General features: G+C 45.0%; 1 protein-coding gene across 3 annotated transcripts in view; it reads right to left on the bottom strand.

Annotated features, from left to right (window-relative positions):
• LOC147013644 (voltage-dependent P/Q-type calcium channel subunit alpha-1A-like) overlaps positions 1-24,910 on the bottom strand; it is a 316,279-nt gene that overhangs the window by 251,361 nt on the left and 40,008 nt on the right. For all 3 annotated transcript variants that reach the window (XM_085855714.1, XM_085855712.1, XM_085855713.1), the window contains exon 3: positions 13,543-13,634. In XM_085855714.1, coding sequence (XP_085711840.1) covers positions 13,543-13,634 — 92 coding nt within the window. The remainder of the gene's footprint in view (positions 1-13,542; positions 13,635-24,910) is intronic.

Below are 24,910 nucleotides of genomic sequence, written 5' to 3'. Positions count from 1 at the left end.
AAAGAGGTATCCATCGAGCGAGAAAGTGAAAACAGAGTGGGGAAAACAACAATAAATCTTTTCATGAAGATCTGAGAGTACACAATAAAGATTATGTCGAGGATTGGGGTCCTTAAGAGTAGAACAGGAAAATATAAGGAACACAGGTGAAAGAAAGATGGAAGTACTATACCGAAACTCGAAACTGTACAAATGAGAGAGTAATACGATGCCAACCTTCGAAGAAAGAATATGAACAAGAACCAATAGTGATAGAATGTGAGGTTCGCTGAGCCCTGAAAGATACTCGCAAAGGAAAAAACACCGGGTGCTGATGAAATTCCAACATAACTCTTCAAGGTAGTTGCGGAGTAGGCAATCAAAATTTTAACATTGATCTGTACACTGATCTGGAGCAGGATTGTATGGCCTAAAAGATGGAAGCAGTTCGTCTACATACCATTGAAAAAAGAAAGGGGATCCAAGAGAATGTTAAAATAATCGAACCATTGCCTTGATTTTACATGCCAGCAAGATATCACAAAAGACCATTCAACACAGAATAGAATCATTCATGAAGCAAGAAATGCCCGTTGAGCAAGCAGGTTTCAGAAGAAGAAGAGGTACAATGGATGAAACCACAAATCTGAGAAGGACCACAGAAAAGGTAAGGTAATATCAAAGGAAGGTGTATCTCTGTTTTATAGAATATAGCAAAGCATTTGATTACGTTGATCATGAATTGATATGGATTATCCTGAGAGAAATAGGGATGTCGGAGCACCTGATATGGCTGATCAGAAGCTTGAACACAAAACAGCAAACTCCAGTGAGAACAGAGTCTGGAGAGAAAGAATGGTTTGGAATTGGAAAAGGAGTTAGACAGGGTTTCATTCTCTCCGCTAACTTGTTCAATTTGTATTGCGAGTACATCATGAGGAAATAAAACTTGGATGATGTAGAGACTGGAGTCAGGATTGGAGGAAGATGTACCAAAAATCTAAGGTGTGCTGATGGTACCACTGTGTTGGTGGAAAGTAAAGAAGACTTGATGAAACTGCTGCAGACAGTGAAGAAGGAAAGTGAAAAGCTGGTCTTTAATTAAACCTAAAAAAAATAATATCTTTTCAACTGGAAAGATCGATGTGTTCAGACTGGAAGACAATGACCTGGAAATTGTGGAAAGTTTCATCTTCCTGAGTTCTAAGATTGAAGTGAGTGCACAATGGAGAGAAGAAATTAATAGACAGTTAGTGTTTGGGAGAACAGCAATGTCAGGACTGATAAAGGTCTGTAAAGAAAAAGATGTGAAAAAAAACAAACGACCAGGAAGCTGGTCAATGATCTGCTATTTCGAGTTGCAATGTACGGATGTGAGTCGTAGACAGTGACGAAGAAAGAAAGAAAGAAGATTTTGAAATGTGTTGTTGGACACGAGTGTTAAAAAAAATTGCATGGACTGCAAGAAGAACAAATAGATCAGTGAATGAAGATATTGTTGCAGACATGGAAAAGACCACCGTACACTCAGAGACACGTAGGATTTCCCCCAGATAGATCATATAATTCTTTAATTTGTACTTTGATAGATTTGCTATGCATTGTTTAGAGGGATTTTGAGAGGTAGATGCGTTGCGAGTTTAGCAAGTTCATTCCCGGAATAATCTCCCCCGAGTTTCCAACTTTTAGTCCAAAAATCCACCCATTCGTTCCTCCATCTCAAACCCCTCCCCTCGTCCTTTCGCCTCTCAGCTACCCACTTCACAAGCATCCCCCTTTCATGAGTCCGCACATCATGAATTACCGACTAGCTCAGGATAATGGACCTGAATTACTCAAACTCAGTACAAAGGATCCTTAATTGTGTGCAAATCACCGTGGAATTAAAGACTTGTTCCTTTCATTTCCTGCAAAACCTCCCATTTCGTAACAACGGAGGCGATCATTAGCGCTGCAGTGGTCATCTTCATTCTTTTCATTTCTTGCAAAACTTTTCATTTTCTTTGGCCAAGCCTGTGCTCACGTCTGCCTGTTTGGACTGCGAGAGCCAACAAGGGGGAGCTGGTGCACTGCACGAGACTGCACACGGCACGATCTGCAGGAGTCTGTACGTGGCACCAGCTGCACCTTACAGGAACTTGCATGCTGCACAAGTCTGCACGCAGCAAGATCTGCACAAGTTTGCACGCGGCACGAGCTGCACGTTACACGAGCTTGCATGCTGCACAAGTTTGCACATGGCATGATCTGCACGAGCTGCACATTACACGAGCTTGCATGCTGTATGAGTCTGCACACAGCATGAGCTGCATGTTACATGAGCTTACATGCTGCACAAGTCTGCACACAGCACGATCTGCACGAGTTGCATGTTACACAAACTTGCATGCTGCATGAGTCTGCGAGTCTACACACGGCACAAGTTGCGCACAGTGTGGGTGTGCACGTGGCACGACCTTACAGAAATCTGTGTAAGGTGAGGCAGGAGTTGTATCCATGCTCAGCTCTGCAATCTAGTCTCTCTTCGTTTCCCCGGAATGAGTAATGACATTCCATGTCCTGTGGTTAGCATAAATAACACTGTTTAAGTGGGCTCTATAAGCACTAAGAGAGTCTGCTTTCTCATGTATCTTTTAATTCTGCCTTTTCATTGTGTTTTCTGTCTATCCATTGTAAATACATGCTCATGATTGCTATCCAAAATACCTGCCATCACTGATTGAATAAACCATGTTGTACTTGTTGAATAAATGTCCTTGTTAAACTGTTAAACGCATCTGCCCTACTCACTCTCATCCGTTCCTCCATTGGTCTAACATCGTACGTATGTTTAGTGAGACGGGAAGTTTTGCCCCCACTGATTGGCTATGGGATGAGCCAACAGCCATCGACAGTTCGCTCAGCCATACATAATAAATACGCGGGTAGCTGTTGAGGGTGTGACCCTTAATTAGGGTTGCTGTGCTAACAATAAGGTAACACATAACCAGAGTGAAAACCCTGCTAAGCTCGGCAGTTCTAGTCGGCAGCTACGGTTGCTTAGCAACCTGTAGAACTGCAGTTATCTGTTGCAGGCGGTCTGAGGACCGGAGGTCAGGTAAAGGTCCGAGGAACGCCCTCGTAATAACCCCAGACCCCATCTGCACACTCACAAGCAGGTCACTTTTTCTATCCTTTTCTTTCCTCTGGAGGTGGGGATCCCTCAAGGTGGCATTCTCGGGCTCATCCTGTCCATGGTCTGAATCAATAACTTATCTTCATCACTTGAAATTCAATTGCACTATTTTATAACTTCACTTCATGGAGGACACTTCTTCACCCCATCTATTCGTCAAGATGTGGCAGCATCCTAATCATTACACTGTGCAGCAAAGCAGGGTTAAGCGATCGGTAGTGTACATACGTATGTCGTACGTCGTATGTCGTAGGTGTCTGCATTTTGTTAAGAGCGTGCATCTAAAACCGTTCAGTTGAGGAAATTGAAACTTTACCACATGTTATATATGACCATGTGATATAACGGCCAATTTTATAAAATCCTCAATTTTCAGCCGATTAACTCGAAATTTGAAGAGGATTTGCACATTTGGCATTGAATTCAACTACCAATTATTTTTGAGGTGAACATACACCAAAAGGTCAACATAGGCCAGAATTTCTAAAGTTGTCAATTTTCATCCGATTAACTTTAAATTTGAACAGGATTTTCAGATCAGCCCCCTGAATTCAACAACCAATTATTTTTGAGGTCAACATCAGCCAAAAGGTCAACATCGGCCAAATTTCTGAAATCCTCAATTTTCATCTTGACTTGAAATTTGAACAGGATTTTCATTAAAAAAAAATGGCCACCATCTGTCACGTGATCCGGCAGCCATATTGGATCTAAGGGAAACATATTTGAAAATCTTCATATGAGAAACCGCTTGACTGATCAATGCAAAATTTAACTAATTGATCAATTACCCATGGGAAATATGGTTTGATAAAGATGACACCATTGGGCATGTGGTCTGGCAGCCATATTGGATCAAAAAAATAAAAACCTTAAAAAACAAAAGTTGGCTCGCACCAAGTCCTTCTCCAGACTGTGTGGGGTATGGATTCTATGAATACCATCTAGTTACTGTAGAGAAATCACCCCCCAATAACATGATTTCCAATGCAGGGTAATCCCAACTCTGACATTGTTCCACCTGAGGACTTCCTGGCAATTCACCCAATTAATTTATGTTGTCAGCCTCTGGGAGTTGTGCAGTCTTTGGAGTTTGTGGACCTCTTCATCAGCTATAACCTGTCTTCGCCAAATATCTCCGAGTTGGTCTACAGCGGCATCATTTTGCCTTTGAATTTATAATATGTAAACATGCTTGAGCTCTGGTTTATCGGGGTATTTCTGGTACCGGGTGAGTCGGAAGGACAAGTGGATCAGACGGTTGAGGTTTGAATAAAGAGTGATGACTCAGAATCCGAACGTCTTGGAAGTCTTTTCTTTCCATGCTAAATTGGAGACCCCGACGTGACATAAATGGAAGAACAAGGAGGTAAAAGCGTGCAATCAGTTGCCGGCAACGACCAAGCAGCTGTGCTCTCCCCGTTCACTCAAGCAGCCTCATCGGTAGCATCGCTTTCGATAAAGCTGCAACCATTCTGGTCTAATGACCCACAGCTGTGATTTACATAAGTCGAAGCACAATTCGCCATCTGGAACATTACTACTGAGTTGACGTGATTCAAATACATTGTTGGCTCCTTGTCTCCAGAGTATGTGATGGAGGTGAGAGATATTTTAATACAACCTCCAATGAACAATCGTACACGGCTTTGAAGGCCACACTCAAAAAGCACATTACCCCCTCTGAGGACTGCCGCTTTCAACAATTTCTTCAAGCCAATAATTTAAGAGATCGAAGACCCACACAACTGCTGTGTCATATGCAGCAGCTTCTTGGTGGCCGCCATGCCACCTTCAAGCAGTCGCTCCTTCGTGAATTGTTCTTGCAATGTTTACCACCACATATGCACATGATACTTGCAGTTAATGCAGAGCTGGCAATCACCACCTAAGATGGATCTGGCTGATCATCTCATTGACACTGTTACACCGACCATGGCTAATATTACAGCTCCACCACAGAACATTGCAGAGCTACAATCTAAAATGGCAGACCTGAAGAAGCTCATCCTGAAGCTCCAAGCTGTGCAATGCCAGTCGTGCCCATCTTCATGTACCCCTTGAAGGAACAGAGGAAACGCTGCACCTCAAACTACCTTGCACCTTCACCTTCAATGACCACTCCAGGATTGCTCTTGGTAACACGTGACCTTCAGTGCTAATGCTGGTCAGTGTAGAGCACCATGCTCATACTGGCCACAGGGAAACGAGGCCCACAACTAATGGCGACAAGTTCACCTGGGCCATACGTACATCAGTCATCTTCTCTTCCTCATGGATCGTACTAGTGGACTTCATGTTCTTGTGGATACAGGGGCAGAGGTGAGCCTTGTGCCGACGTCTGCTGCTGAACGGAAAAATTGACAGGAATATTCATAACATGCTGCTAGCGACAGTGGTATTGCTACTCTTGGAGAACATCTCCTACAGCTTGATTTAGGTTTACGTCGCTCATTCCGGTGGGTGTTTACTCTTGCCGACACCAGGTACTCTGCCCTAAGTGCGGATTTTTTGCGTCATTTCAATCTCCTCGTAGACGTCAAGCATCGCCGCATATTGGAAGCCTTAACACAGCTTGGTGTTCTCGGTTTCGTTTCATCTGTTTCGTCAACTGTTTCTGTTTCGTTGCTGTTTCAACGAAACAATTTCTGTTTTCCACGTTCTGTTCCACGGGCTGAGGATGTCCATCTGAAGATGTTCCACGGGCTGAGGCGAAACGTTGCTGTTTCAATGTTTCAAAAGCATCAACTGTTTCGTTGCTGAATATCATGTGTCTTCCATCCACGCCCACGTTTATCCTTTCAGAAACTTTTCAGAAAGTAATTTATGACTTCCCGTCCATAACGCGTACATTGTCAACAATCCATCCCATTAAACACCAAATCACGCATCACATCGAGACCACAAGACCATCTGTTTTGGCGAGTGCTCACAGACTATCACCTGAGAAATTAGGTATCGCCTGCCAGGAGTTTGACTATATGTTACAATGTGGGATCAGACCATCGTCCAGCAATTGGTCTTCACCACTACACATGGTACCCAAAAAGACACCTGGAGATTGGCATCCTTGTAAGGATTATCGGTCCTTAAACAACGCGACTGTTCCAGACCATTACCCCATTCCACACATTCAGGATTTTATCGCTACACTCCATGGTGCCACAATCCTCTCAAAGGTCGACCTCGTTTGTGCGCATCATTAGATTCCTGTGGATCCAAATGACATCCAGAAGACAGCAGTCACCATGCCTTTCGACCTGTTTGAATTCCTTCAGATGCCATTCGGCCGATACAATGCCACACAAACCTTTCATCAACATATTGATCAGCTGCTCCAGGGATTACACCTCTGCTATGTGGATATAGATGATATTCCAACCACAGAATAACATCAGGAACACCTATGTCTCCTCTTCACCCGAGTGCAGGACGTCGGCATCACCATCAATCCCACAAAGTGCATATTCAGCATTCCGGAGTTGAAATTCCTGGGCAAGTGTTAACCGCTCAGGCATCTGTCCACTCAAGGAGAAGGTGAATTATCTGGGATTTCCCGTTACCTTCATGTCAACGCAAACTGTGAGAGCTTTTGAGCCCGTCAACTTTTACCATCGATTTATTCCAGACGCAGCCACAACACTGCAGCGGCTGAACGAATTACTCGCAAATGGTAATATAAGCACTCTGAAATGTTCCGATGGTCAGAGCAAACCTTGACAGCCTTCCACACCATCAAAGAGAAAATGGCAAAGCCAAATGCCTCCTCCCGATTCATCTGAAGCCAGAGGTGCCAACATGCCTGATGGTAGAGATGTTTCTGCCACTGGCAGCACTTCTGTTCTGAAGCACTAAAGCACTTCTGCCACTGGCCAGACATTTCTCTGTCCTGATAGACCACAAACCTTTAACTTTCACTCTATCCACCCATCCGGACATACTCTCTTCACACACTTCACCAACTCGGTTGAATCTCGCAATTCAATACTGACATCCAGCACATTAAAGGAATCGTGAACTCGGTGGCCGATGCTCTTTCACACGTCGAGGCATTGGCGTTGTCTTCCACCAGCACACTGGCTGTCGATTTGAATGCACTTTCAACAGCACAATGGGAGGACATTTAGCTCCACAGTCAACAGTTTGCAGCCATTTCACTTACTTTTCACGAGGTACCACTCCGAGGGACAAACACTACCCTAGTGTGTGATACATCGACAGGACAGTCACACTCTTTCGTACCTGCGGCATTCCGTCGTACAGTCGTCTGCACTTTTCACTCACTCGGGCACCCAGGTATTCGAGCAACCCCACGACTCATCACCACATGCTACGTCTGGCTAGGCATCAACGCCGACATGCGCCGTTGGGCCAATCATTTTCTTAAATGTCAATGCTCCAAGATCCAATGTCATACTGTCACACTACTCGGTATCTTTTCAACATCAGATAAGCATTTCGACAGGGTCCATGTGGATCTTGCCTGTCGCCTACCACCCTCAAACGAGCACCACTATTTACTGACTTGTGTCGACGGCTTCACTCATTGGCTGGAGGCTACACCAAAAGCTGACATCACTGGACCTATCATCGCCAGGGCCTATGTCCACACATGAATCACACATTTAGGTGTTCCATCAATCACTATGGATCATGGTAGCCAGCTTGAATCTGCTCAATTTTGTGAGCTGAATTGACTACTGGGTAGGAACCATCTGCGAATCACTGCTTACCATCGAGCAGCGAATGGTATGGTGGAGCCTTTCCACAGCCAACTCAAGTATTCCTTGAAAGTGCATGACAACTCCACACACTGGATGGACATCATACCTATGGTCCTTGCTTGGTACGTGAGCTGCTCTAAAAGACGAACTTGGATGCTCCACTGCAGGGTTAGTGTACGGTGCGCATCACTTGATCTACCAGGATAATTTTTCTCAGCGTCCGATGACACCTTGCGGGACACCACCAACGATGCCAACCAACTTCGTACGACCATGCTGGACTCTGGGCGACATCGACACATACGCCTTCATCACACCCAATTTTAATTCCGCAGGAATTTTTTTTACGTGCACCCACATATTCATACGGTGTGATGCTGTACGGAAAATCTTGCAGCAACCATATGACGGACCTTGAAATGTTCTACAATGGTCTGAGAAGACCTTTACACTCGATATTAACGGTGGTTGTGATACAGTCTCAAGATATCGCTTGATGCCAGCTTTTATTGACACAGCACAAGAGCCGAACCACACATTGACCAATGGGTTGATACCGACGACAACAATACCCTTGCCTCTGTATACGACTCGCTCTGGGCATCATGTACACTTCCCAGCACGATATTTATGATCGTATATTTTACTGTTGACCATTTCTCTTTGCTCTGACTTTGATTCTTACCTGCACAGTCAACTTATATTATTCCACATCATTGCATATTTTGTTTGTATCCTCTGTTTGATAACGTACCAGAAGGGGGAGTACTGTTGTGGAATCATTTTGCCTTTGATTTTATAATATGTGAATATGCTTGATCTCTAGTTTAATGGGGGATGTTTGGGACCGGGTCAGCCGAAAGAAGGACAAGTGGCTCCACTTCTTGCTCACTGCAGGCAGTTTGATGGCCTTGCAGTATTTTGCCAGCCCTCTTTTGCCTACGCCCATTCTCACACCTCCAGATTCCACAATTTATGTGAGAAACCCATATCTTATTAGCCTCCCTGTCTAAACTTCATGCCGACCTCTATCGCCCTCTTCTCTCAGATATGGAACTGTCTTCCTGAGTCTGTTCTCTCGTGCTCTTTCCTCTATTCCTTCAAGGATGCAGCCCAACACTACATCAGGGTCTGAACTTTCGATATTCATTTAATGCTGTCCCCTTTTTCCTATTACTCCCATAATTTTTTGTTACTTCCTTGTGCTCTATTCTGCTTCCCCATAGCTCCACTGTCTCTGCTGACACTTCACCTCTTGACCAAACAGTTCTCTTCTCCTGTTGCATGAGCCTTAATATCTGCATAAATATTAGTTAGTTTACTCAATATCCTAGGTAGTTTACTTGATAACTCAATCTGCATATTCAATATGCTCGTCAACCTTTTCCTCATTTGAATCATCAGCTCCAGGTCAGGTCAGGTCAGGTTCGATCTGTGACCTGATACAGGTACCATGTAAACCTGTACTAACCTGTTCCATGGTCGGGTTGTCGGCGACTAAACCGTCTCCCCCACCAGGTTTTCTGGTGAGGAGGGTGTTTGGATATGGACACCCAGCAGGATTAAAAACAAAACCTGTCAAAGGGCGGAGGAGCTCCTTGTGAGCCAACGGCCATCCATATCTAGTGTCCAACTGTGTCTGCGAACGTCCTCCTGCAGTTGGGTTACTTTTTATTGGGAGGTTGGTGGCAGGATTTCCAGTCCGGCCACCGTAAAATCCTTCATTCCGCAAAACGCAAAAACGCAAAAAAATATGAAAACCCACTCCGTGGGAGTACCTCCTGTGCAGCTTCCCTTCACAGGGCAGCTCACCGGATGACGGGATTGGGGCAAAGCCTTCAGGACCCCCAATCTTTGATAATAGGAGGGAAACCACGGGGTAACTTCCCTGGGTCAGATTGCGGGAGAGTGTGTCGGAGTGGTGTTGAGGTGTCGTCCACCAGACGGCGGTCTCCTTGGGTTAACCTGAGGCGGTCCCTTCGGGTCGGTGCCTGGAATGTCCTATCCCTAAGAGAGGATGATCACCTGTCTGTGTTATCATCTGATCTCAAGCGTTTGGACATCGGGATTGCAGCTCTCTCTGAGGTTCGGAGACCGGATTGCGGCGAGATAATGGTGGGTGGTTACACCTAATATTGGTCTGGTCGCTCTGATGGTTACCATACCCAAGGAGTTGCTGCAGCTGTGTCCAATAAGCTGACCCCAATGATAATTGAGGTAACACTGGTCAACAAGCGTATTATGAGATTAAGGATTCGCCACTCCTTCGGTATCATTTCCCTGGTCTCTGTTTATGCTCCGACTGAGGCAAGTGATCTCACCGTGAAGGACGCATTCTACGCCACACTCGAGTCTGTGGTTGATCAGTGCCCCAGACGAGATACACTTCTAGTCTTGGGGGATTTCAATGCATCGACTGGAACTGATAGGGATGGTTATGAGGTGTGTGTTGGTCCCCATGGGTCAGGAACTATGAACCAGAATAGCACTAAGTTCCTTGACTTTGCAAGAAGTCATGTACTTAGGGTGGCTGGTTCATGGTTTCAGCGCCCACAAGCTCATCACTGGACTTGGTATTCCAACGCTGGCGGTGTGGTAAAGAAGATTGACCATGTCCTCATTGACGGTCGTTGGAGGATGATCCAGAACTGCAGGGTCTACCGGAGTGCTCAGTTCCTCAATACTGACCACAGGCTTGTTGTCGCAACTCTAAAGCTGCACCTTAAATCCTGGAGAATGGTACCATCCCAGCCTAGGCTGGATGTTGGCAAGCTCAGGGATGAGAGAGTAGCTGAGGAGTTTGTGAACAGGCTGAGTGGACACTTGGGGGGTCTGGGTGCTTTGGGGGGTCCTGAAGAGTTGTGGAGTGCCTTCAAGACCACCTTCCTTGATGTTGCCAGTGGATGTCTTGGAGCTCACCGCAGGGCAAAGAAGAATTTTGTCTCTCAAGGGACACTGGATACCATTGACCAGAGTCGTAGGGCCAGTATGAATGGCAGAGCTGAGCTGTTCAGGGAGCTGAGGCGAAAAACTGTACGTGCACTGAGGGTGGACAAGGAGGCCTATGTGCGAGGAATCAGTGAGGGGGTAGAGCATCACCTGTGGACAGGTGATTCTCGTCCCACTTACAGGGGAATTCGCACATTGTGTTCATCCAAGCCCATCCCTCGGAGCACTGCAGTTCGAGCAGAGAGTGGTAGGCTCTTGACAGAGGAGTCTGAAGTGAAGGCCCGCTGGGCCGGTTACTTTGAGCGGTTGTACCAGGCTGATCCCCCAGCTGTCGAGTTGGACGTCAAGGGTGTTACAATCCCTGTTGCTGACCCTCAAATCAACTGTGGTCCACCTTCGCTTGTGGAAAAACGGGCTGCGGTGAACCAGTTGAAACAGGGCAAAGCTCCAGGGATCTGTGGCATCCATGCTGAACTTCTCAAGGCTGGTGGAAATGCTGCACTCGTGTCGTTGCATGCAGTTTTGTGCTCTGCCTGGAACACAGGCATCATCCCAACTGACTGGAAGAGAGGCCTTGTTGTCCCTCTCTGGAAAGGGAAGGGTGATCGCCAAGACTGCAACAACTACCGAGGGGTGACGCTGCTCTCAGTGCCGGGCAAGGTCTTTGCTCGGATAATTCTTGATAGGGTTCGCCACCATCTGCTTGAGCACCAGCGTCCGGAGCAGTCAGGCTTTACACCAAAGAGGTCAACGATTGACCGTATCCTTGCCCTTCGTGTCCTCACCGAAGGCAGACGAGAGTTTCGGCAGTGGCTGCTTGCAGCCTATGTTGATCTCTGTAAAGCGTTCGATTCAGTGAATCGGGATGTCCTCTGGAGGATTCTTGGTCTTCGTGGGGTGCCACCAAAACTGATCGATCTGATGTCTGAACTCTACTCTGGTACTGAGAGTGCTGTGAAGTGTGGTGGTACCATCTCTGACTTATTTCCAGTTGTTACTGGAGTTCGTCAGGGGTGTGTACTGGCCCCCACACTTTTCAGCACTTGTATGGACTGGATTTTAGGGAGGATGTCGGAGAGATCAAGCTGCGGTGCATCGTTTGGGAATGTCAAGATCTCGGACTTTGATTTTGCAGATGATGCAGTCATCTTTGTGGAGACTTTAGACATCCTTTTGGGGGTCCTCGAGGTGCTGAATGAGGAGTCGGAGCCGCTGGGATTACGGGTTTCTTGGGTCAAAACTAAGATCCAGGCTTTCGGTGACATCTTGGATGCTGCTGTCCTGTCTGTGTCTGTTTGTGGTGAGGATGTTGAGGTCGTGGAGAGATTCATTTACCTTGGCAGTGATATTCATGTCTCTGCTGGCTGTGAGTCAGAGGTCAATAGACGTCTGGGTCGGGCCTGGGGAGTCATGGATTCACTGGATCATGGGGTGTGGCGCTGCCGGTACCTGTGCGGGAGGACTAAAGTCCGAGTCTTCAGGTCCTTGGTACTTCCAGTCTTGCTCTATGGATGCGAGACTTGGACTCTGACCAAGGATCTGAGACGGAGACTTAATTCCTTTGGTACCAGGTCTCTTCGGAGAATCCTTGGCTATCGCTGCTCGGATTTTGTGTCCAACGAGCGGTTGCTGAGAGAGACTCGGATGAGATTTGTTACCTGCATAGTCCGTGAGCGTCAGTTGCGGCTGTATGGACATGTGACTCGTTTTCCTGACGCTGATCCTGCTCACCAGATTCTCTCAGCGAGGGAGTCTCATGAGTGGAGGAGGCCAGTGGGCCGACCACGTGCCTCGTGGTTGCAGCAGGTTGACCATCATCTCAAGGAGATGGGGATGGGCCTGGCATCTGCCTGGGGGATGGCCAGACGGAGGCCCCTGGAGTACCGGCGGAAAGTGGACACAGCGACACGCTGTTCTGGCGCATGCCCCATACCTGACCCTGCCCTACACCTCATTTCCCATTGTGCTAATAAGCACACTATTACTCAACATTTGGTCACAAAATCATTGGCAATCTTGTTTTACAATGCAGACTGACTCAATAGCTTTCACAAAGATGCCAGTCCACTCTACATCCCAATTATCCATCCATCCATTCAGTCAGCCACTACATATCCCAATCATCCATCTATCCATTCGGACCATACTCTATACAGAGCGTTGGTGCTGCCAAAGCAGTCTCCTGAACTATCAGGCACAATCCTAGACAGGCCACCACTCCGACAGAGGATACTCGAATGGCTCAATCATCCCAGCAAGCTGGTAATCATTTTGCCGAGCTCGGAAGGATGACAGGCTGAGTCAATCACACCTGGTATTAATTCAACATTCAACGGCCAAGCAGGCTTTGAACTCAGATCCCCAACCCACCACACTAACCATTCAGCCAACACCAGGCATACAGTATATCCCAATCAGCCTACTCCAGCCTATTCTGTATCCAAATTGGCCAACACAATATCCCAGTGAACTTTCTACTTATTTCACCAGCCTGCTCTTTATTTCGGTTGGCATGCTGATTAACCCAGTCAATCCATTTCCAACTTGAAGAGCCAACTCCTTATTCAAATGAGCTTTATCTATAATACAGTCATTTTGCACAACTAGCACTGGCCTCATGCAATCTTGTGATTTGAAACCGTTTCCATCTCAACCAGCATGCCAGTTTTGACCAATGTGTAAATCGTACAGTAATGCTTGATGCAATAAACATACTGGGGATGCCAGAAACTAGCTTGAGAGGTCGAAGAACTCGTACTGCCCGCAGGGTCCGCAGGTCGAAGTGCGAACCAACCTTTGCCATGACTCTGTCGAACAACAGTGAAAAATGTGGAGGAAAAACAGATAGAAGCAAAAGATCAACAAATGGAGAACGATGAGAGAAAAAAAACACCAAAAAGGAGGCCAATGAGCATGTAGCATCATATTTACAAGTGTGAATATGTGCAGCCCTCCAAGGCTTCATGATAATAAAACAAAACCAGACATAATTCAACGTTGCGGACATTGACCGATATGTGTCCGCCCACATTAAGTCTTTACTTCCTCTGAATTTGACCGAAGACCTCAAGACCATTTGACCTCAATAGCTAATGTATACATATGTATCACTGTACGGGCACTTAGTTTAGTTCAAATCCCTACCTCGATAATATTTTTACCTGACATGACCTCTAACCTTTGACCTCTTAATGCTAAAATCTAATCGGTTCATCTTTGCATCATAACGTACACTTTTATCAAGTTTGGTCAAAATCTCATCACTGGATCACAGGCTAGCGTGGTAACAGAATTTTTACTAACAGGACCTCTGCCCATTGACCCATTGACCCCATAATCGAAGCAGTTCATCTTTACATCATTAATATACTTATACCGAGTTTGACTTGAAACTCTTCAGCCATTCTTAAGTGATCGCGGTAATGAAGACCGATCACGGACGGGCGGACGGACGGACAACCCGAAAACAAGTGCCTCTGGCGACTTCATCACGGAGGCATAAATACATCTTGGATTAAACTTATTCAGGTAATTGCAGTACAAGTCAGCATTCCAACCCGACCCAATGTTTGTGAGCATCATGTGGTTTGTCAAGGTTTCCTCCATCTGGTTCATCTTTCGTTTAGCAGATAAATAAAATTTGATACAAATGATTAAATATACTGTTACTGGCCGGGGGTCAGCCGCCAACCGACCGCTCTGAATGGAGCCACAGTCGAGTCGGCCCGACCGATCGCCCGGAATATAGATCGCTGCCCGGATAACTCCGAGCGGCGGGTCCTTGTACAAGAACCGAATTATGCCAATCGGCAGATCACGTGGGGTCGGGTCGATTGCCAATCTTCAATTTACCTAAATACCCACGTGATCCAACTACCGGGGTATTCCACCCTCGACGGAACTCGAACGGAACAAACAGCCGAGGCGAGCCTGTCCATGCGCGATTCCGAGCGGCGTAATCGCCGAGAACCGTCGGTCCAAATGTCCCCCTATTACGGCAAACCAACGGATTTGTAACTCCCAACACACGAAATGTTCAGTCAATGAGGGAATGGACGCAACGAGCAGTTTACATTCACACAACGACATTTATTATAATGAAACACGTATGCAATTAAATAAGGCAAAACACATATGCAATTATACAAGCAACAAAAGCACGACAAAAGAACTACAACCGTCTACTTATTATGTACAGTCATTTACACTTAACAGCAGTTTCTACTTATTAGACGGGCCCACGGACACAAGTACACACACACACACACACACACACACACACACACACACACACACACACACACACACACACACACACACACACACACACACACACAACGGTGGCTGAGGCCTTTAATCACGAGCTCCAGCTCGGAGGACAGGTGAGCTGAAACTCAGAGCTTGACTCGAACCTTTCCACCTCGTGTGGTCTTCAACTTGTCCAGACCCGGGCTCCAGCGAGAGCGAGCTGGATCCAATCGCCGCGATCCTTCCCGAGCTCCCGCGAATCCTCCCGCGCTTCTCAACACGTGCCGGTGAGACGAGGCGCCGATCCTTCGTGTCGATCGTCGCTTCCCTGAGGATCCAACTCCAAGAAGAGGCCGATGCGTCGCACCAAGCCGGGAAACAAAATGGAGAACGAAAAGCTCCACGAACAAAGAGGAAGAGGAAGAAGAGGAAGAAGCCTCCACTCGCAGCTCGAGCCGAACAACTCGCTCAAGTTCCTTCCAAAACAAAGCAGCAGCCGAAGCTCACTGAGCCAGCCGAAGCAAAAAGCTTCCGAAGGCCTCAAGCCAAGCAAGCCAAGCAGGACCCGATGGCCTGCTGAACGACTGCTCTCTCCGAAGCAAAAAAGCTTACTCCTCCCAAGGGACTCAGCACACGAACTCTGCAAACGGGACTCTTCACGAACTCAGCCCACGAACTCAGCCCTACCACGGGACTCTTCACGAACTCAGCCCACAAACTCAGCCCTACCACGGGACTCTTCACGAACTCAGCCCACAAACTCAGCCCTACCACGGGACTCCCACACGAACCAGAAAAGGATCTCCGCTTTATCCTTGCCACCCCCTCCCCCGCACCCGGCGTGACTCATGCCCTCATGATCCACCCCCCCACCCCACCCCCACCCGCTCAAACACGGGTGGGAGGGAGTTGTTGACGTCACGGGATGGCAGGGTTCTTCTTCCTCTTTGCAGAAGAGGGGGAGGGACGTCTCCATTGTTCGTTCCCCAACTATTAAATCTATCCGCAGCGCATCTAATCGATCTCTGAACATTTAAACAATGAAAGGTGAGCTATCTAGGGAACCAGCACTTATCGACATAGCTGACTAAGGGAACTTGTATGTTGTGTGCGATTGATTCCAAATTCGTAACAATACGATCACGTGTTGGATTACATAAATGAAGCATCCTGATTCACTTTGTTTCCTGACACTTGACATGCTTGTGTGTTGTGAAACATGACAGGGCTTGTAAGGTCTCCATTCTCAGCTGAGAATGCCAAAAGATAAAAAAAAAAAATGTCCAAGAATGATAATAAAAATTCTACCTTAAAACATCCAATAAACCCTCAATATTTTCAACTTCCCATAAACCCTCAATTTATTCAACTTCCAATAAATCCTCAATACATTCAACTTCATAAACCCTCAATTCATTCATCTTCCATAAACCCTCAATTCATTCATCTTCCAATAAACCCTCAATTCATTCAACTTCCAATAAACCCTCAATTTATTCAACTTCCCAAAAACCCTCAATTTATTCAACTTCCAATAAACCCTCAATTTATTCAACTTCCCAAAAACCCTCAATTCATTCAACTTCCAATAAACCCTCAATTTATTCAACTTCCTATAAACTCTCAATACATTCAACTTCATAAACCCTCAATTCATTCATCTTCCATAAATCCTCAACATATTCAACTTCCCATAAACCCTCAACATATTCAACTTCCCATAAACCTTCAATATATTCACCTTCCCATAAATCCTCAACATATTCAACTTCCCATAAACCCTCAACATATTCAACTTCCCAAAAACCCTCAATATATTCATCTTCCAATAAAACCTCAACATATTCAACTTCCCATAAACCCTCAACATATTCAACTTCCCATAAACCCTCAATATATTCAACTTCCCATAAACCCTCAACATATTCAACTTCCCATAAACCCTCAATATATTCATCTTCCAATAAAACCTCAACATATTCAACTTCCCATAAACCCTCAACATATTCAACTTCCCATAAACCCTCAATATATTCAACTTCCCATGAACCCACAATATATTAAACTTCCCATAAACCCTCAATATATTCACCTTCCCATAAATCCTCAATATATTCACCTTCCCATAAATCCTCAACATATTCAACTTCCCATAAACCCTCAACATATTCACCTTCCCATACACCCTCAACATATTCAACATCCCATAAACCCTCAATATATTCAACATCCCATAAACCCTCAATATATTCAACTTCCCATAAACCCACAATTTATTCAACTTCCCATAAACTCTCAATTCATTCACCTTCCCATAAATCCTCAACATATTCAACTTCCCATAAACCCTCAACATATTCAACTTCCCATAAACCCTCAATATATTCAACTTCCCATAAACCAACAACATATTCAACTTCCCATAAACCCTCAACATATTCAACTTCCCATAAACCCTCAATATATTCAACTTCCCATGAACCCTCAATATATTCAACTTCCCATGAACCCTCAATATATTAAACTTCCCATAAACCCTCAATATATTCACCTTCCCATAAATCCTCAATATATTCACCTTCCCATAAATCCTCAACATATTCAACTTCCCATAAACCCTCAACATATTCAACTTCCCATAAACCCTCAACATATTCAACATCCCATAAACCCTCAATATATTCAACATCCCATAAACCCTCAATATATTCAACTTCCCATAAACCCACAATTTATTCAACTTCCCATAAACTCTCAATTCATTCACCTTCCCATAAATCCTCAACATATTCAACTTCCCATAAACCCTCAACATATTCAACTTCCCATAAACCAACAACATATTCAACTTCCCATAAACCCTCAATATATTCAACTTCCCATAAACCAACAACATATTCAACTTCCCATAAACCCTCAATATATTCAACTTCCCATAAACCCTCAATATATTGTTGGGGGGGGGGGACAAATCGCAGACAGAGCAGGGGGGCGAGACCGGAGAGGAGACGGTAGAAGACAGAAAGACCACCGACCTGCCTGCGGTAAGAGAGTGAGAGGCCCAAACACTCAACATCATCGCGGGAGATGCCAATGATCAGAAATGCCTTAGTTTCCACAGCTTGAAGCCAAGAAAGGTGAAAGGCAGGAGTACCAGCCCAGAGGGGAGAGCAGTGCTCCATCAGGCTGCGGACGAAAGCTTTGTATGTGGTCACGAGCTCAGGTGGGCCGAGGAAGGACTTTGCACGACAGGGGATGCCCAATCGGTGATTGGCTTTGGAGGCTAGGTTGAAGATATTTGGAACCGAGCTGTGTTTGGTGCTTGGATGCTTTGGTTTGAACCTACACTTTAAGTATGTACTCGAAATGAAACTTTTTATAATTTAGAAATATTGTCACTCAGAGTTCAACATCACCGTAATATTATGAAGTGGTTTGAACTTTCTTGATCGGTGAATTATTCATCATCATTGTGAGATTTTGTTTTTTTCAAAAGATTATTTTTCAAATAAATTTTTTTTTAAATGCTAGCATGACTATGTACACAGGGTAACCAAGAAAACGCAGACTGGCACAGATCAATAAACCACTTGATTTTCAGTTTAATGGTTGCACATGTATTTCGTTATATACTCTGGATGTTTGAACGAATGATGGGGCAGTCTTGCATCAGTTAAAAGCAGAACATCGATTTTTTAATGTTGATTTTATATTGATTTTATATGTTGTGCAGACATGAAACTAAATATACAGGGTGTCCCATAAGTCTGGAACCACAGGGTAAAATAAGTAATTTATGATTTATTTTGTTTATTGCAGGTGCCCATGATGTTGCTGAGTAAGGAAGGACACATTCAGGTTATTCTCCTCATTGGAAATCGGAATAATAGGGAGGTCGCTGAGGAATTTAACAGATTGAATCTGGACCGCACGCCAATAACACAACACACATCTGTGTCAGCAAACAGGCAGCAAAGTTCAGGGAAAGTACATGTAACACCATCACTCGTGATACAATTTGCCGTGTGATGGCTGACTGGATATCTCGTCTGCATTTGTGTCTCAATCATCATGGTGGACACACTGAACACATCGAGTGAATATTTTGTGAAGAATATAACATTTAATATTCTGTGAATACAAGCCGTTCTAATCGTTTATGGTTCCAGACTTATGGGACACCCTGTATATTTAGTAGATGCATGAACTATGGATTTGGTATACGGGACTGTTACGTTGTCTAAAGTTATCACGTTACATATTGTTGCGGGCCGGGGACCGATGGCGAGAACAACCACTAGGTGGGGGTGGTTACGTCGTCTCCCACCGGACTCCACGGAATTGTAGGCCGTCGCTCCGGATAATTCTGTGAGGCGGTGGGTCGCTTACCCGACCATGGACGCCAATATCTCAAGAGCAAGACTTATCACGGAATATACAAGCAAGAATTTACAATGTTCAAAAACACTTACACAGTTTCTACTTACACGACGGGCCCACACACTCAGATGCACACTCAGATGATTTATTAAAAGACCCCCGCAGCCAGAAAGGGAGAGACGAGCTGGAGGTCGCAGTTCGCTTGGGTACTTGCACGTTGAAGGGAGGGGGTGCTCCGCGGTGTGGCACCTGCTTATGGTCGTGCGGATCGGCTCACAGTCACACGCATGGGGCTCGTACCCGTGGAGGAACCCGAGCAGAGCAGTCGGAGTCCCAGGGCGGATGATCAGGGTCGCGGACGGGACCCAGGAAAACTCCAACGAACGCCAGCCAAATGCAGAACTCCACTCGAACGCCCCAGACTCCAGCTCAAACCGCACGACGCACACCAACAAACTCAGCTCCTCCAAAAAACTTTCACTCTTGGTGTCGCATCATATTTTTATGGACCTCCCCGAATGGGACGGGGCTCGGTGAAACAGACGTCACCGTCCGCCCTGATTGGACAAGGCCTCCATGGATCCGCCCCTTTCTGGGCAGGGTCTCGGCCAGACCGGGAAAACCCCACCCCCTTCAGGCGAGTCTGGATCCGCCAAGAACAAACCACTTCAAGAGGATTTTGCCTCGGACAGCGAGTCGCCGGTTGGGCGGGTGAAGCGCTTGTTTGGTAGCAGGTTGTTGGTTTGTTTGTTGGATGGTCTGTTGAATGGTAGTTAAATAAATGGTTTGTTGGATGGTCGTTCGATGTAATAACCTACCTAAAAGGACATCGCAACGCACACCTTTGATTCTCCCACAAGACAAAAGGAAGGGACCTGCCTCGAATGTACTTAACGGAATAACTGCCTCTTGGGACATCTGTATGTTTGAATGCATATGGTCTCCAGATCCATAACAATATTATGCCATGCATTTTGCAAAGTGCATTCATCAATAATAAATAATAAATAAAGTTTAAGTTACTATTATTATGCAAGTCATTTCTTATTTATTTATATATTTATATATTTAAATGTTGCAGTTCAATAAACACTTGACTTTTGGTTCTATAGTTACATACATATTTAACCTCCGCCATCGAAGATGGACGGAGGTTACTGTTTTCACCCCTGTCTGTTTCTTTGTTTGTTTGTGAACAGTATTACAGAAAACCCCCTAGACGGATTTCGACAAAACTTGGTGGGGGGGGGTAGGTATGGTCCAAGGATCATGCCATTCCATTTTGGACTTGGTCTAAAAAAAAAAACTTAGAAAATTTTGCAACTTTTTTTCAAAAAAATTTCGATTTTATTTGAAAAATATTTGAATATATATATTTTTTTTGCATTTCTTCATGTTTTAAGTGATTTCCAACCCCCCAAAAAATTTGTTAGAGAAAAAAAAAATTTGCAACTTTTTTTTCAAAAAAAAATCGATCTAGTTTAGTTTATTCAATCGTGGTTCAGTAGAGTCTGATCCGTTTTGACGTACAATGAATAGGATATCAGGTTCACTTAAGTGACCTAGCAGTATTGGCGGCAGAAGTTTTGCACTCTACCGAGTGCTCCCCCTCTAGTTTATTATTTATTTGCTTTGGATGAATGAATGAATGGAATTTGAACAAAACCAACAAAAGATAGTGCAAAAGATAGTGCACGTCACTGAATAATAAACAAATATACATGCCGTTAACAAAAAACAAACACCAATATTTGCAAAAGTAAGATGAGCACATACTACAATGAAGTGATCATAAGCGATACAAAGTTATGGACTGACAAAGGCAACTCAAATAGATTATAATGACCGGCCCATCAATGGGAAACAAGACATAACCTGTTCAGCCTGGCCCCACAGAGCAAGGTGCGTGCTCCACAGAGTGCCATGCTACTTTATGATCTGACATTGTCATATTCTTGTCTTCGTAATTGGTAATGACACATCCCAATAAAGTGTCTGCATTTACTTTGTGTGCAAGGTAAAATATCAACACCGACACAACAAACGTTACAAAGATGGCTGCCTCGTTGCAAATTTACTTGGAGCTGAAATGCCATCTTGAACTGCCATTGACAAGGGTTCTATTTTAGTGGAAGAGAGACATACACACAGTGACAATCATGATCAGTAAAATAGCAATCAATAACCTCTCTGTGAATCTCCCAACCAAAGCAATTGCTGTAAACATGATCCAAGAGTGAACCATAATTGGTGGTTGCCTCAGTCACCAGTTGGTGAAAGCCAAACTGCTGCATTTTTGGTTCAGGTTGTTTGTTGTTTTTGCATTTGTAATGGACAGAAGCTCAATGTTTAAATCTCCACAGATAAGTGTTGGTTCCATTAAGTCAACACTATCAAGGAGCAGCTGGAGTGCTTCCATGAAAGATCCATTACTGGTAGTTGGTCTTTTAAAGACAATGACAATGTTCAAAGGGCGAGTCTGAATGGTGACACTGGCACTGAATGGTAAAAAAAAATACTCTATGCCTTTGACATGTGAAGGCTGTTGCCTCCTTTCTGGTTGTAAACAATCTTTTTCCATGCAATGATCGTAATGGCACCTTTTTCTATTCATGTTGCAGGGGTTCTATCTTGTCGAAGTGACACCGTATTTGGCTGCAGAAGGCTATCTTTTTGCAGGATATGTTTTGGTGTGAGAAATGTTTCAACAAAGCAATAAATGTCTGTGTGTTGTATGTTGTAGTTCTTTAGTTGCTTTCAAGTTAGGTAGGTGGTTGAGATATGATCTTACGTAGAGAGATACAAGTCTATGCCTGGTGTTGGCTTAATGGCTAGAATGGTGGGCTTGAGATCCTCGGGTCCTGAGTTCAAATCCCACTTGGCTGTTGAATCAATACCAGGTGGGGTTGAGTCTGACTGTCATCCTTCCAAGGTCGGCAAAATGAGTGCCAGCATGCTGGTATACTGTGTCGGAGTGGCGACCCTTCCAGGATTGTGCCCAATAGCCAAGGAGACTGCTGAGGGAGCACCAACGCTCTGCACAGAGTATGGTCCCAATAGATGGATGGATGGATACAGGTCTGAGATGTTGGTCAGAACTCCTGAAGTCAGCGCCACATGGGAGTTTATGCGTTGCGAGTCGCTAACATGGGAGTTCCGCAGTCACAATGGGGTTGGCCCAGATACCAGTAGCATCAAAATCAATGATGGACAGTCCTTGAAGTGTTTTTACCCTGTGGAAGGCAACGCATGCATTTATGCTTGGCCTGGCATAAATGGCCGCCTCTGCATCTGCACTGTTTTTTGCATCGAAACCACAATTACATCAAGTGTTTTGCCCTGTACTTGTTGGAAGGAACAGGCCCAGCAGAGTGTGATTGGAAACTGCCTCCAAGTCGTCTGAACATGTCCATGTCCTTCATGTCTGATGCAGCAGCAAATGTTGCTTCATGTCTGATGATGGGGACTACATGAGGATGCTGACTGTACTGGCTTCTGGCTGCAGCTTTTTGGCCGACACATTCCTTGTCAAACTCGACGAGAATAGCATCAACATTGCCATTAGCTGTCTAAATACTCACCATTTTTCCACAAACACCATTCACCACATTCACCAGACCATCTGCAACGTCAATGTTCACAATGAGCATTGCTTTGGCTCCAATTGCTATTCCGATGATGCTTCGCAAACCCGCACAATCTGATACCTTCTTGGGAGCTGTCCCATTCAGCTGACCAGTGTGCCTGTCCTTTGCATAATCCACTACTTTGATTTCTGCCATGTTGACTCTCATTTCATTGAGATGTCTCAAATTATGCTGACCTACTTCGGCATCGCTCAAACACATGCAGTGCATCATGTGGGTATTCAGGATCCTTCGAATTTGCTGCACAAAACTCAAGCAATTTAATTTGTAATGTCTTCCTTGGTGCACGAAGCAGTGCGCACATGGCAAATTGTCGGTCACCCTGTTGTCTCATGCTTTCAGTGAGCTCTACCACTGAAAGTGATAAGAAAGTTTTCCTGCCAGAGAGGGACATGCAGCTTTGCATGATCATCTGATGGGAGACCAAACACAAAGTTCTGACCAATCGGTTGGAGCTGGAGCTGGTAAAAATCACCAACGGCTAAAATGCTGACTTCACCAAAGCGTGTGTCACCAGATCTGTTCATAATTTCTTCTAGGCGGCAATGTATTTTATATTTTATACAGCAAGTCTGCACCAACCATGGATACTTCATTGATTCGAAGCAGTTTCAGTTTCCATAATCTTGAGCGGAGTGTGTTCAGCTTCTCTGAATTCAAAGCCTGATAGGTGTGTTGTTTGGCACCTGGACCAAGCTGCACCAAGGAGAAAGGTCGAGTGCAGCATCATTCCATCTATGTGAAATGCAGCTGTCCCAGTGAAAGCAGTGAGTAAAACTAGCACGTCATCAGGCTCAAAATGGCCTGACAGTCTGAGGAGTCACTAGTTGTCATGATGGATGAGTTTGATGAGATGGCTTTTCCAGTTCCACCAGCGCCACTTATGAACAATTTGTAGGTTGGTGGAGGTTTATCCAATTTCAGTGCCATCACAGTTTTACAGTTTCTTTGGAGCACTTTCGGTAATGAGGAAGGATTTGTTGCTGTTGGGGGTTCAGTTGCCAAGGTCATCATGGATCTGTACTCATGTAGGGTCAGTAACGTTTGATTTGCTAAATTTGTGTACCGGGCATGAAGCTCAGCATTTTGGTCTCGGTTTTGATGATCGTCATTAAGATCAGGATTGTTGGCAATATCCAATGGATCAAGTTGTCACTCTTGGAGGTGGCCTTCTTCCTCTTTCACATCTTGATCTCCTTGTTGCTGTTCATTCAGTTCCAGGTGCCAAAATATCCCAGGCATGTATGATGTATCATGTATTGGGGGGACCAAAGTCTTCCAGATCTCCAAGCACTTCTTCAATGACATTGGCATTGTATGTATGCATTTGTTCATTTAACTGAATGGCATCCTGAACTTCATTGTAGTGGGCTTGGTCCTTGGTAGGTATCATAATTTCCTTTTAGGTCATGTTCATTTTTCCATGGCTTAAGCCCTAAAGCATCAAGAGGTTTCTATACTTCGTACACTTGGTATACCTGAACTCGCCTTCTTCCTTTTCCTTGTGAAATAAGAATGATACAGAGAACCCATCTGCATTCAGGAAATGGATGACAACTGGCCCAGAACAAGCAAGACTTCAAAAGGAGACAGAATGTTGCAAGACAGATGATGACAATCAGCAACATCATGAAGAGAGCATGTCTGCTCAGAAAACCTTCAAACAGAAAACTTGGCCCTGGTAGAAGCCATCACTGATATGGGCAATCCATTTACCAAAGAGGGTCCAGAACTACTGACTCTAGATACACATAGCATGATGGATGAGTCTGTTACCAAGACAGTCCATACCATTAAAGAGCGAGGGA

The sequence above is a fragment of the Eptatretus burgeri genome, chromosome 14 (assembly GCF_056783735.1).
Source record: "Eptatretus burgeri isolate ZD-2024b chromosome 14, Ebu_testis_v1, whole genome shotgun sequence".
Classification (NCBI taxonomy): Eukaryota; Metazoa; Chordata; class Myxini; order Myxiniformes; family Myxinidae; genus Eptatretus; species Eptatretus burgeri.
This window is presented reverse-complemented; position numbering and strand designations above follow the sequence as displayed.